The sequence below is a fragment of the Crocuta crocuta genome, unplaced genomic scaffold, assembly GCF_008692635.1.
Source record: "Crocuta crocuta isolate KB4526 unplaced genomic scaffold, BGI_CrCroc_1.0 scaffold388, whole genome shotgun sequence".
Taxonomy (NCBI): domain Eukaryota; kingdom Metazoa; phylum Chordata; class Mammalia; order Carnivora; family Hyaenidae; genus Crocuta; species Crocuta crocuta.
In genome coordinates this window covers 748,881-763,118 of record NW_027528867.1, presented here as the reverse complement: position 1 = coordinate 763,118, position 14,238 = coordinate 748,881, and the positions used below count along the sequence as shown (strand labels likewise).

The window sequence follows — 14,238 nt, the reverse complement described above, 5'->3', positions numbered from 1 at the left end:
CCCAGCCTGATTTTATCTTCCCCAGTTCACACTCACGTTAGAAGTCTTTCTCAGTGGATTCTGCATCCTTTTTCTCCCAATCTCTTGGGTTCTGTCAGGTTTCCTATGGCTTCAGATCTTTTCCGTGTAAGATATGGGGGTGAGTGCAATGTACGAAGCTCCCTACTTCTCCGCCATCTTGCCCCCTCTCTCTGTTCCGTTTGATTATATCACTCCGCTCTCGAACTCTCCTTTTGTGTTCCTGGATCAGTTTATCTCTCTTTTCCTCAGCTTTCCCTTTTTCTGTAATGTGTCTTCTAATTCACCTATTCTCCTCTCTGCCTCCTCAATCCGTGCATTTGATGCCTCCATTTTATTATGCATCTCATTTATAGCATTTTTAAATTCATCACAACTATTTTTAAGCTCCATAGTCTTTGTAGCAATAGTTTCTCTGATGCCTTCCATGCCTTTTTCAAGCCCAGCTATTAATTTAATGACTATTGTTCTAAATTCTTGTTCAGTTATGTTGCTTATATCTGTTTTTAGCAGTTCTTCAGCTGTCATTTCTTCCTGGAATTTCTTTGGAGGAGACTTCTTCCATTTGTCATGTTGGTTAGCTTTCTATCTCTTATTAGTTTTAAAAGCTTGTTATGCACTCTGCATCTGCGAGTACTGCTGTATTAAAGAAGGTTCTTTGAGTGTCCAGGGGCTGTCCGTTCAGGAAGTGTTCTTTCAATGGTGTCTCTTGGTCTCTCTTGTTGAGACTTTGGTTATTTTACTACCCTACTCGTAGTGGTATTTAGGACTCTCCACCATGTGTACTTTGGCTTGTTTCTTGAGGTAGCCTTCAGCTTCAGACCTGGTCACTTTTCCATTTTTCTGTTTCTCTCCTGTTCCCTTCTTCTTTCTCCCTTAACACCTGCTCTCAGAAAACCCCTGAGGGTCTGGCCCCAAACAGTGCACTCTGGCTCACCCGCCTTTTATTCCTTCTCACTCCATCTGCCTAGTCTTTTACTCATTCATCATTCATTTTTCATGTATTTTTATTTCTTCATTGCCTTTCATATTTTCAGAATCATATTATATTTTTCTAATTTTTCATAAAATTATTAAAATTGTCCTTTAATCTTATTTCTACAGTTTTAAAATTTTAGGTGATTTTATTTTGTATCTATAAGAGCCTAGAGTATGACTCTTATTCACGTTTTCTAGATCTTTGTTTGATTTTCCATTTGTTTGGTATAGCTTCAAGCTCATCTTTTATTTCTTTAAGCAGTGCTGGTTTTCAGTCTGTATATGATGATTCTAGTATATAATTCTTTGTTAATCTGTTTCTGTTTTTCTTATATCTCCTCATTCAAACAAATAGAGTTTTGTTTCTTTGCATGCCTGGTTATATTTGGCTATGTATTTAAAAAATGTTGAAAATTTTGAAGTCTCTTTACCTTTTGGATACAGGTTCTTTCCTCTAAAGAGAAATGAGTTGTTTATGCTAGGCTTCTGAGGGTGAAACCAGTCCATGATCGCCAGATCCAAGCACTGAAGTTCTCTGCAAGATATAGACAATTCCAGTATAATATATAACCCTGAACCCTATTTCAGAGTTAACTTTCTCCATATGTGTTCATATATGTTCTACCATGCATGCTCATTGATCTCTTCAGTCCTATTTTCCTAAAACTTTAGCCTGGTAGTTTAGTATCATTGTTGGAGAAAAAATCACATATATCTGATATTAAGTAGTACAATGAGCCAGACCTGTTTATGGTCTCCTTAATTTCTTTAAGAAAGGATCTACTGAAAAAAATTTTTTAAATATTTTCTTTATTTTTGAGAGACAGAGAGAGACAGCATGAGCAGGGGAGGATCAGAGAGAGAGGGAGACACAGAATCTGAAGCAGGCTCCAGGCTCTGAGCTGTCAGCACAGAGCCTGACACGGGGCTCGAACTCATGAGCAGTGAGATCATGACCTGAGCCGAAGGTGGATGCCCAACCAACTGAGCCACCCAGGTGCCCCAAGAAAGGAGCTACTTTTAAAGGGGTGGTGGAAGTTGAGATAAGAATGTAATTTAAAAATATATAAACTTATTTTTAAAACCCATAAAGAAAAGAATTAGACTACATAAAGACTAAGAAAAAAAGACCTATTCAGAAAGAAGTCATAAAGAAATTCATATGTCTAAAAGAGGGAAAAAATACATGTATCACAAAAAGCTAATTAAAAAAATTTTTTTAATATGAGAGACAGAGAGATAGAGCATGAGCAGGGGAGGGGTAGAGAGAGAGGGAGACATAGAATCCGAAGGAGACTCCAGGCTCTAAACTGTCAGCATAGAGCCTGACGTGGGGCTTGAACCCACAAACTTTGAGATCATGACCTGAGCCAAAGTTGGACGCTTAACTAACTGAGCCCCCAGGTGCCCCAAAAGCTAATTTTTTAATATCATAAAGGTCTCACAAATCAATAAGCAAAAGGTAAACTCCTCAAAAGGAAAATGACCAAGGCTATATTAGGCATCTCACAGAAAAAAAACTACATGCGCGCGTGCACACACACACACACACACACACACACACGTCCAATTAATAGATGAAAAGGTGTTCAATATCACCCATAATTAAGACTATGCAAATTAAAACAACAATGAATTTTTCACTTATCAGATTGTTAAATTTAGCTCATCAGAAAGTTTAAAAGTTGACAAGAATACATACCTTATTTATTTATTTATTTATTTATTTATTTTTGAGCGAAAGAAAGTACACAAGGGGAGAGGCAGAGAGACAGGGGGATGGGATCTGCTGACAACAGTGAGCCCAATATGGGTCTTGACCTCACAAACTGTGAGATCATGATCTGAGCTGAAGTCAGATGTTTAACCAACTGAGCTATACAGGTGCCCCTAGTTTGTCTTCTTTTTATGTAATGACTATGTAACTATATAATCCAGATAGAATGTGTGTGTGTGTGTGTGTGTGTGTGTGTGTTTCATTTTTGTTTTCATTGCTGCTGTTTAAAGAAGTGGTTCCTTTTAAATAGCTTTTCACTAATGAAGTTATTCTTTTTTTCTGATCTCCTTTGATTGGACTTAGATCCTTGCATGATGTGTAGCTCTTCCCGGATATACTTGATATAGTTACTTTAAGAATCAAGGGCACATGGGTTAAGCATCTGACTTTGGTTCATGATTTCATGGCTGGTGAGTTCAAGCCCTGAATTGGGCTTTGTGCTGATAGCTTGAAGCCTGGAGTCCACTTCAGATTCTGTCTCCCTCTCTCTCTGCGGCTTCCCTGCTTATACTGGGTCTCTCCCTCTCTCTCAAAAATAAACATTAAAAAAAAGAATCAGAATTTCAGGGGCCCCTGGGTGGCTCAGTCGGTTGAGCCTCTGACTTCCACTCAGGTCGTGAACTCATGGCTATTAGTTTGAGCCCTGCATTTGGCTCTGTGCTCTCAGTGCAGAGCCTGCTTTGGATCCTCTGTGTCCCTCTCTGCCAGTCTCCTAATTGTGCTTTCTCTCGCTCCCAAAAATAAAATAACATTAAAGAAAGAGGGTGCTGTGTGGCTCTGGGTAGCTTATTCAGTTAAGCAACGGACTCTTAATTAGGTCATGATCTCATCTCATCGTTCATGAGTTCAAGCCCCACATTGGGCTCTGTGCTGGCAGTGTGGAACCTGCTTGGGAATCTCTCTCTCTCTCTCTCTCTCTCTCTCTCTCTTTCTCTGCCCCTCCCACTCTCTCTCTCTCTCTCAAAATAAATGAGTAAACTTAAAAAAAAGCAATTTCTTAAAAAAAAAAAGGAATCAGATTTCCAATTCATGTTTGGAATAAAGACGAGGCATATGATATAATTCTAAAACTCAAGTACCCTCTTGGTCAGGCTTTAGGATTTTAAAATATTACAAGGAAGAAACAGTCTTGTCATACGTACCATAGCAATTCATATTTTATGTGGTTTTTACAGTGACCAAATAAGATAGTCTGATTCTCTATAACTACACCAGACATAATACTTAAGTTTACTGATCATGTCTGATCTGTGGATTGATAGGGAAGAAAAAGAATAAAATGTCTAGTACTTGTGCTATCACTTTATCTTGGGGAAAAATAGCCTAGTAGCATCATTCTAGAAAAAATTCTCAAAGTGTATTTATACTTTGTTAATTTCTAGGTGAAAAAATATTTTTATCTCTGTATGGAGCTGCCATAGACATGAATATAAGACTGGACAGGAATTCCTTGATCATTGAGAAAACCTACATATCTCTGACCAGCCAGCGAAATATAACTATTCACAACCGCAGTAACATCATTGCACATTTCCAGTGGAAGATATTTGCTACCCAGGAAGAAGAAGACAGAGAAAAGTATAGGTTTGTAAGAAAAATTGCCAATATGCTATAATTTGGGAGACCTCAAAGCTCAGTTATTATGAAAAATCAGTGACTTTTGTGGTAAGTTTTTAACAACTCAAACAAGGTCTTAGTTCTAGTGTATGTTGCTCGTTTTTTCATTTAAAGAAAAGAATTAAAATATTTTAATTTCACTTAAAGAATTTCATTTAAAAAGCTATGCGGAACACAGTATTGCCCATCCCCTGTTAATCTTAACCTGGGTGTAATTTATTAGTAGCTAAACTCCTGGATTTTAAAGACTAAATATATCATGGGCACATAGGTATCTCAGTAGGTTAAGCATCCGACTCGGCTTTGGCTCAGGTCAGGATCTCACAGTTACGTGGGTTTGAGCCCCAAGTTGGGCTCTGTGCCCACAGTGTGGAGCCTGTTTGTGACTCTCTCTTTTTCCCCCTCTCTCTCTTCCTCTCCCCCACTTGCACTGTCTTTGTCTCTCTCAAAATAAATAAATAAACTTTAAAAGAAAAATAAAGACCGGGGCGCCTGGGTGGCTTAGTCGGTTAAGCGTCCGACTTTCGCTTAGGTCATGATCTCGCGTTTCGTGGGTTCGAGCCCCGCGTCGGGCTCTGTGCTGACTGCCAGCTCAGAGCCTGGGGCCTGTTTCAGTCTGTGACTCCCNGAATAAATAAAATATTTAAAAAAAAAATTTTTTAATAAAAAAGAAAAGAAAAATAAAGACCAAATATGTCATTTTTTCACTATTCTTTCAAAACTAACCTGCAGGTCTGTAGTTTGTCTTATAACCCTAGTCAGATTGGTTAGATATCATAGTTTCTAAAAATAATCTCTTTTGGATTAGGATCAATGTGGAATTTTTTTCAGTGAAAAAGTATTTCCAAAAAACAGGAAGCATTAGGAAAAAGAAGGGCTTAGATATAATAATTTTTATATTCTCAGTTTTAGTAGCATTGCTCAATCCTTGTTAACCATATAATTTAATAATGATTCCTTGTTGGTATCTTTAATCTTCTACTTTTTAAAATGATACTTCAGACAGTGGAGAAAATTAATAAAATGAAAAGCCAAACTCTTTTAACTAATCTCATCACTGTTAAATTTTGCGTATTTCTTCTTACCGAGTCTGTCCTTGCCTCTTTTAAAGTCCAATTTCATTTTTATCTCCTTCCACCCTCCCTGAATTAGCACTTTTGCTGCTTTCATTGGAATTTATTTCAGCCTTTTTTATTTGCCTCTCCATTTTCATTAAAGATTAGCCCTGGGAAGCTTCAAAGCTTTGTTTAAAACCAAGTTAGTATGTGATAAAAATAAAAGTCTTAGGTCCACAGAAACCAGGCAGAAATCCCCCAGTGTGTGCCCCTAATTGAATCAGAAGGAGCTATGACAATGGCAGGACACAGTGGACCAGAGCTTTATCATTCAGACAATGAGCTTTAATCACTGGATTACCACTGTGCCATCTTTAAAAAGTGAGAAAAGAAAAGCCTTTCCTGCCTAAAAACTTTAGTTTGCCTCATAGCATAGAAATACCAGTGGTTCAAAAAGACAAGAGAAAACTGCTCATCTGCTGCTTCATTTGTCCTGATACCCTTGTTCATGAGTGTTCTTGGTCCAAGCATGTTTAAAGATAAAATAGGAAATCAGGTGCAAACACAGAAATGCCAGTAAACACAGTGTTTCAATATCCTGTTTGTCCTGTGGGCATAATCTTTTTGGAAGATGGGTACACACTGTCTGAAGGAAAGCCAGCTTTAGCTTCAACTCTGTGTGTTTGACTGTATGTATGAGGCATGTTGATGGCGTGCCAATGTCCAAAAACTGTTTAAGGGATTTAATTTCAACAGTTAAACTTAAGAAAAGTTCGAACCAATTATTATCAGAGATACCGGGGATAGAGAATATAATTTCAGTGACACACAGATGGACATTTCTTTTTTCCCCTCTACTTTACCTCCCCTTATACTCGTACCCCTATCTCTTTCATATTATTCTGAGGCTTATTCTTCCTTTTCTCTTGTGTTGTCTTTCTTTTATTATCTCTCTTGCTCTTTCTATTAGTCCCTGTAGCATTTTTTTTTGTAACAGAGGAATAATATGAAATAGTATTTCCATAACCATGATTGGAAGCCTCCTTTCATCATCTAAGACCATGCTCCCTCCATTAATAATTAACTTGAAAAGTGGCTTCAGATGACTAAATAAGAATACTTCCAATTTCACTTTGGGTGACACATGGCAGCACAACTCATGTTTCTCCAAACTGGATTGGTTGATCTAAATGAAGAGTTTATTGAGTATGCTGCTCCTTCCCTTCTCCCTCCCCCTCTCCTAGGGCCAGATGCCTAGGGCAAGATGTAAAACAGAGGGGAAACAAAGTCATTTATGCCCAATTTCTTATTTGATCGGGTGTCTTTTCTCTTCTATGCCTCTCTTGTGCCTTGATATGTCCCCAAATCTGCCACAACTTTTATTTTTTAATGTATTTTTTAAAATCAAAGTTCATGTTATTAATTATGAATTTTTGTCCTGGACATAATGAGCCATGGAATGCCCATCCTCTTGAAAAGCAAGGTAAATGTAATTAGTTTGATCCTCAACTTGGAACAGAGAAGATCTATTCTAAATGGGCTCATGCATACTTTGAGAGACTACGGTTTCCCTTTGTAGCTCCCCAGAGACCTAGAATTTAAAACTTCAGTGTAGATTTTTAGGTGAGACTCAAGAATCTGCCCATTGCTCTCCAGTTATATATATAGCTTAAAACTTGTCCTAAGGCATTCATCTTACAGGGGCTGAAAGTTGCTCACTGTGAGGTTGAGAATGCTAATTGCTTTCATGGATAGTCTCAAGACCCTATTCTAGCCATTGTGGTTTCTGTCTTGATGAATCCAGCATCTTGATGATGTGGCCTGAGTCAAGACTTGGAGATCTCTTTTCTCTGTGGAGGAATTTCATCCTTACTCAAGAATAGGAAACCTTATTTCTTTCTGGCAGTTTATTATTTCCATTCTAAGAAGGATGACTTTCTCTTTACCTACCAAAACATATTGGTACCAACCTTAGGACACATGTCCATATTTGAGGACCTGGAGCTAATCCCAGGCTCTAGACTTTGACAATAAAGATATCACTCCCCCTAGGAAGAAATTCTGGGATTTGTTTTGTTTTTCATTTTTTTTAACCTTCAGAATGAGATATATGGACCTTTAAAAAATTATCCTTTGGGTCTTTCTCTTTGTTGATGTTTTTTCTGGGACTTGCAGAGAAATTAATCTCTTCAGAAATGGAAGATTCATTCCTCTTTCCTTGCTTCCTCCTCCTTGTCCTGAGAGATTATAAAACATCCTACAAGATTCTTTCGTACTCATTCTCATCACAGTTTATTCTGTTTAGAGACTTGGCATGGGGTTTTGAGGATTTTTGCTTCCCATTTCTCCATGAAGGTCATGGCCATTGTTTTAATAGCATTTGGGTATAATTCTAAGTTTGTTCTATACAAGAACTCTGAGAATCCTCAATGGGACCCCACAAAGTTGTCAGCATGGATTTACTCTACACCATTCAGGTATAGGAAGTGATGTGTTTCTCTAAATAGATCAGTTTTAATTGGACTTTGAACCTGCCATGTGGCTAGTAATAAATTTAATCTTACTTGTGTTTGAGGGGCCCTTCTCTTCTTTAGGGTTGTATAAGAATCTGAAGACTTGAATGGTACTTGGCAAACAGGAAGGAAGACCTCTAGTCTTCAGTTTATAATAGTCATCACAGAGTTGCCTGGTGTCCAGGGTTACATGGTCCATTTGAAGATGGATGGCTTCATATTTTCCATGCCAAGTGTGGATATGGGAGTATTTCTCTCTTGAAGCCCCAGGCCCTTAGTTTTTAATCCCCTCAGCATCCAGTTACTACCTTTTGAGGGTGCTGCAAAGGAGCAGGATCTCCAGGATGAGGGGACATTACTGATTCAATGTTACTGTATGTGAGACACAATTCTTCCACATTTATTATAGTCTATAGGCTTGATGCCTGAAGGTGGCTACCAGACTGTTTGTTAAAAGGGTTAAATCCATGGTTTTACTGAGATAGAAGGCTGAAATGTTATGTTGTTATGAAGTTTCCTCAGTGTAAAACAGAACCCCCTCTGAATGTAGGAGACCATGAATATCAGCAGGACAAGATGGCCAAACAATAGACTGAGGTATATTGAAGCCCTTGTTGAAGTCAACCCAGCTCAGGGTGTTGTTGCACGTTCCCTTCTTAGACTCTCAGCCATGGCTCAATTTCTCTAATCAAAGGGCAAAGAAGACATACAGTTTATCATGACCCCCTTCACATTATGCAGTTGTTAGTGATTCATGAATCCCAACAGCATGGGAGAAGTGTTTGGGGGAATTTTTGTGTTTTTCTGTTTTGTTTTCTGTTTTAAGTTTTGAGATAATCATTGTCATCAGTTCATGCAGCATTATCCTCAATCCATACAAAACATTTTATCCCCACACTGCATTCCCAATAACCCAATATCCTAAAGAAATGTAATGTTTATGATTCCTATTATTTGTTTAACCAGTCCTTCAGTCTCTCACATCAAATTTACCCACATTTATTGGTGATTTAGCTAGCACTTTGAGAAAATCTTTCTGGCTATGTCACTGTTTTTATCCATGATTGTTTCTTCAGGGTGTATCGTAAAGGTAGGTATCAAAAATTCCACTCACAGGAGTAAGTGGTTTTCTTTCTTTCTGTGCATTGAGTTCTCTTTAATTTGTCCCAGCAGCGTACAAGGTGTGCTGTTCTGTTTACCTTGGACACTACTTTCCAGTTAGCAATGAAAAGGAAGCCTGTGCATCCTGTGATGCTTTCTTCCTTGGGACAAGAACACATTGAACCCATTTCTTTGACTTCTTGATGCTCTGTGACCAAAGGACCCTGAATGCTAAAGTTATTAAAAGATACTATTTGACATTGCTGTACATACAGTTTTAATGAAGTCATTTAGAAAATAGCTGGGCCTGGGACAGGGATTTGGTGACTCAGGGTTCTTACTGAGCACTCACTTAACTAAATAAGTTATCTCTCACCATTGGTAATACCATTAAAATGTTGGGAAAGTGGTCAAACCTCCTGGGAGGAGATAGAATTCAGTCATCAAAGTGAAGATGAAGTAACAAATAAGAGGAGTAATAGGAGCACAGCTCAAGTGAGGGCAGTGAGCAGAGAGCTGGGGAAGTCTGCTTTTCTGACTTATCACGATGGATGTTAAGAGCTGGAAGGAAAGGGGATTCCTGGGTGGCTCAGTTAGTTAAGTGTCCGACTTCAGCTCAGGTCATGATCTCATGATTTGTGGGTTTGAGCCCCTCATCGGGCTCTGTGCTGACAGCTAGCTCAGAGCCTGGAGCCTGTTTCAGATTCTGTATCTCCCTCTGTCTCTGACCCTCTCCTGTTCATGCTGTCTCTCTCTCTCAGAAATAAATAAAAAACATTAAAAATAAAAAATTTTTAAAAAAGAGCTAGAAGGAGAGAGAAGAGGAGCTGTCTTTAGGTGTGGTTTGAGCATTTTATAAGTTTGACAGCTTGGTAATTGCCTATGGTTGACCCCGGGAGAAAACTTATTTATTGAGTACCTGCTGTGTCCTAGGAACTACACCAGGTCCTTAACCATGTTGAATCTTCAACACATCTTTATGATGGGGGAACTTCTATTATTTCTGTTTTTAAGGTGAAGGCACTTAGGCTTCAATAACCCCCAAAGTCACAGAGCTAGTAAATGGTAGTAGAATCAGTAACCAAGACTGGTCCTTGTTGGTCCCAGATTCTGTTTTCTAGGGGACTAACCGCTAAGAAGGAATCAGAGCTAAGCAGGAGCTCCTGGGTGGCTCAGGTCATGATCTCACAGTTTCATGAGTTCAAGCCCTGTGTTGGGCTCTGCACTGGCAGCACAGAGCCTGCTTGGGATTCCCTCTCTCCATCTCTCTCTCTGTCTCTCCCTCGTTCATGCTGTTTCTGTCTCTGTCAAAATAAATAAATAAATAAACTTTTTAAAAATGCTAGGCAGGGGTGCCTGGGTGGCTCAGTCGGTTAAGTGTCCGACTTTGGCTCCGGTCATGATCTCACAGTTCGTGGGGTTAAGCCCCACGTTGGGTTCTGTGCTGATAGCTAGCTCAGAGCCTGGAGCCTACTTCAGATTCTGTGTCTCCCTCTCTCTCTGACCCTTCCCTGCTCATGCCCTCTCTCAGAAATAAATAAAACATTAAAAAATTTAAAAAAATAAAATAAAAATGCTAAGCTAGCTTAAAAAGAAACAAAATTGTTTTTCAAGTGTAAGAGGCAGGGTAGATGTTATTTAAAAAGCATTCTGGGAGGGGTGCCTGGGTGGTGCAGTTGGTTAAGCGTTAGACTCTTGATATAAACTCAGGTCGTGATCTCATAGTTCGTGAGTTCAAGCCCTGCATTGGGCTCTGTGCTGATTGTGCAGGGCCTGCTTGGGATTCTGTCTCTCCCTTTCTCTGCCTCTCCCCTGCTTGTGGTCTCTCTCTCTCTCTCTCTCTCAAAATAAATAAATAAACTTTAAGAAAAGTAGACTGGGAAACTTAATTACCTGAAAGAAAATAATATTTGTCTAAATATACATAAGGGCTCAGGAGTAAGTAAATGGGCATTGAGTGGAACAGGAAACCCGGGAGGGGTTATTGAAGGAAGTGACTAACCTATTGGCAAACTGATACTCTTGAGAGATTAAAGTCCAAAGTCACCCAGCTTGTATGTTACAGACTTAGGGCAAGGAGGGACCACCTCAGGGTGATGGGCAGACCACTTCCAGGAGGACAGACCGGAGGGGAGCCCTTTACAATGTTCTTCATGGGAGTATCAAAATGAATCTCACATTTTCTCTATTTTCTTTAGGGTCTGTGATGATCTGAGCAAAGAGGAAAAGAATGAGACTGATGAGTTTCTTGAAGAGTGCATTACTGATCCTTCACTCCGAGAACGTCTTTCCATTCTGTCCCGCACCTTTGAGAATCAGAGAAAGCTGGTTCAGGAAGACAGCATGCTCTTCTTGAATGATATTTTCACTATTGAGCCACTGGTAAGCACATAAATAAAATCTGACTGTACAGGAGACATAAATGGGGGCGCAGGGCTTATTTTGATTAAATTACTCACTCTGAAATTGGTAACAGTGAATTTTGAGACCATCAAGATTTCAACTGAAAGCCTCATATCATTATGAGACAATGAATAAAGGCTAATGGTAAGAATGCTTACAGGTCATATTTATAGGTCATACTTTCTGTTCACCAATCACTGTATTAAACATCTCATATGTGTTACTCAGTTTATCTCATTTGTATATATATTATCTTATTACAACCTTATAAGATATAATCAGTTCTGCATTGTACAGATGAGGGAATTAAGACTTAGAAGAATTCAAGGACTTGCTCAAAGCCAAATAGTGTTCATATCTAGAAATTTATCCCTGATCAGTGTGACTCTAGGTTTCTCAATTTTGGGGGCTAGATAATTCTTTGCCCTGTACATTGTAGGATGTTTAATAGCATCCCTGACCACCAGGTGCTGTTTTGACAGCCCAAACTATCTCTGGCCATTGTCAAATGTTTTCCTGATAGGCAAAATCATTTGGGTTGAGAACCGTATTGTCCCACTTCACTTAATAAATACTTAACTAACTGTATGTTCTGTACCAAGCACTGTGTGTATATAAAGCATGAATGAGCAAAACAGACATAATCCTCAATCTCACTGGTGAGGGCTGGCCAGACTTAGAATGGGGTTGGTCATTTTCCAAAGACTGAACTCTTTTTTTGTTTGCTTGTTTGTTTGTTTATTGTCAAGTTGGTTTCCATATAACACCCAGTGCTCATTCCAACAATTGCCCTCCTTCATGCCCATCACTTCTTTTCAACCCTCTTCCCCAACCCCCTCAACCCTCAGTTTGTTCTCAGTATTTAAGGGTTTCTTATGTTTTGCCTCCCTCCCTCTCCTTATCTATTTTTCCCCTTCCCCATCGTCCTGTGTTAAGTTTCTCCTGTTTCACATATGAGTGAAAACATATGGTATCTGCCTTCTCTGCCTGACTTATTTCACTTAGCATAACACCCTCGAGTTCCATACACGTTGGTACAAATGGCCAGATTTCATTCTTTCTCATTGCCATGTAGTATTCCATTGCACAGATAAACCACATCTTCTTGATCTATTCATCTGTTGATGGACATTTAGGCTCTTTCCATGATTTGGCTGTTGTTGAAAGTGCTGCTATGAACGTTAGGGTCCATGTGTCCCTGTTCATCAGCACTCCTGTATCCCTTGGGTAAATTCCTAGCAGTGCTATTGCGGGGTCATAGGGGAGTTCTACTGTCAATTTTTTGAGGAACCTCCACACTGTTTTCCAGAGGGGCTGCGCCAGTTTACACTCCCACCAACAGTGTAGGAGGGTGCCCGTTTCTTCACATCCTCACCAGCATCTATAGTCCCCTGATTTGTTCATTTTAGCCACTCTGACTGGCCTGAAGTGGTATCTTAGTGTGGTTTTGATTTGTGTTCCTTGATTATGAGTGACATTGAGCAACGTTTCATGTGTCTGTTGGCTATCTGGATATGTCCTCTTTGGAGAAGTTCCACAGACTGAACTCTTCACCACATTCTCTACTGCTTCAAAATGAAAGTAGCTGGAATCTTCTATATTCACTATGTGCTAGGCACTGTGCATGACCTTACACTTGGCAAGCATAAAGTGAGTGAGGATAAAGATAGTAATAGATGTAGAGAAAGCCCAAACCTAATCGGAGCTGCTGGGTTGTTACTACTCCAACCAGTTGGAGAGAAGACATGGGCACATGTACACATTAGAATACAAGATTACTTATGGGAAATGCCACAGACTTCTGGAGACCTATTTTCCCTATAACTGTGCTTCCAAACTGTTACTAAAGGATAGGAGATAGAAAAGGGATTCCATAGCTAAATAAGTTTCAGAAATAGGGTTTTCAATATTGTTTTAAAGGTTTCTTTGATGTAAGATTTCTAAGTCTTTAATATGATAATTTGCATTATCATAACTTTCTGAGAGAGAGTTCTCCTTGGAGACAGGCTTTGGGACTGTTGTTTTGCAGGACCTGCTACATAAATCTTTGGAGCAGGAGTGTGATGTGCCCAAAATGGTTTAGAAATGTTATCTTGGTAGCCACGTGTGGATCAGTCAGTATACTAGTTCAGCCGTTGAGGCCAAATTAGAGAAGGTTTCTTGGGAGCAGAGCCTTGAACTGGGTCTTACAGGACAGGACGTTTGAAAAACAAAATGGGGGATGTGTATGGCATGGATAATTCAAGACTCCATGAATGAATTAGTTTGCTTGAAATGAAGGGTTCATGTGGGATAATAAGTTTGGAGATATAGCTTGAAGCTAAATCTACTCTCACCTCAGAAGTCTGTCCAGGGCTCAACTGAGCAAAGGGATCTTCAGATATGATCTGGTAGACCAGCAAGAGGGTGCAACAAGATGAACATATAGTCTAAGGAACAGGACTGTTCCCTATGATAATAGGTCAAGCCTGAAGCTATAAAAGAGATCAAGAAGGCACTGTAAGTCCAAGCAAGCATGGGCTGAGCTGGGCAGAGGCAGGGAAGAGCAATCAGTCATGGTAATCTTAGACATACCAGTAAGGTCCAGAGGATACACAGTCCAAGTTTCTTCCTAGCTTATACTGCTCTCCTGTTTGTCATAGCTTTTGGGGAGTGAATGGCTCTGGGATGGCAAACATTGGCGGTCAGGAGGAAGTGGGAGGCCCACAAGTGAGTTTGTACATTTTCAATTCAGAAAATAGAAGGACTAGGGTTACCTCAGATTTCCTTCTCTTCA

General features: G+C 39.4%; 1 protein-coding gene across 1 annotated transcript in view; it reads left to right on the top strand.

The window, feature by feature from the left end:
* The window catches only part of HYDIN (HYDIN axonemal central pair apparatus protein), a 334,542-nt gene that overhangs the window by 62,488 nt on the left and 257,816 nt on the right, over positions 1 to 14,238 (top strand). Inside the window, exons 7-8 of the mRNA XM_077756337.1 lie at positions 4,156 to 4,357; positions 11,258 to 11,441. Coding sequence (XP_077612463.1) covers positions 4,156 to 4,357; positions 11,258 to 11,441 — 386 coding nt within the window. The remainder of the gene's footprint in view (positions 1 to 4,155; positions 4,358 to 11,257; positions 11,442 to 14,238) is intronic.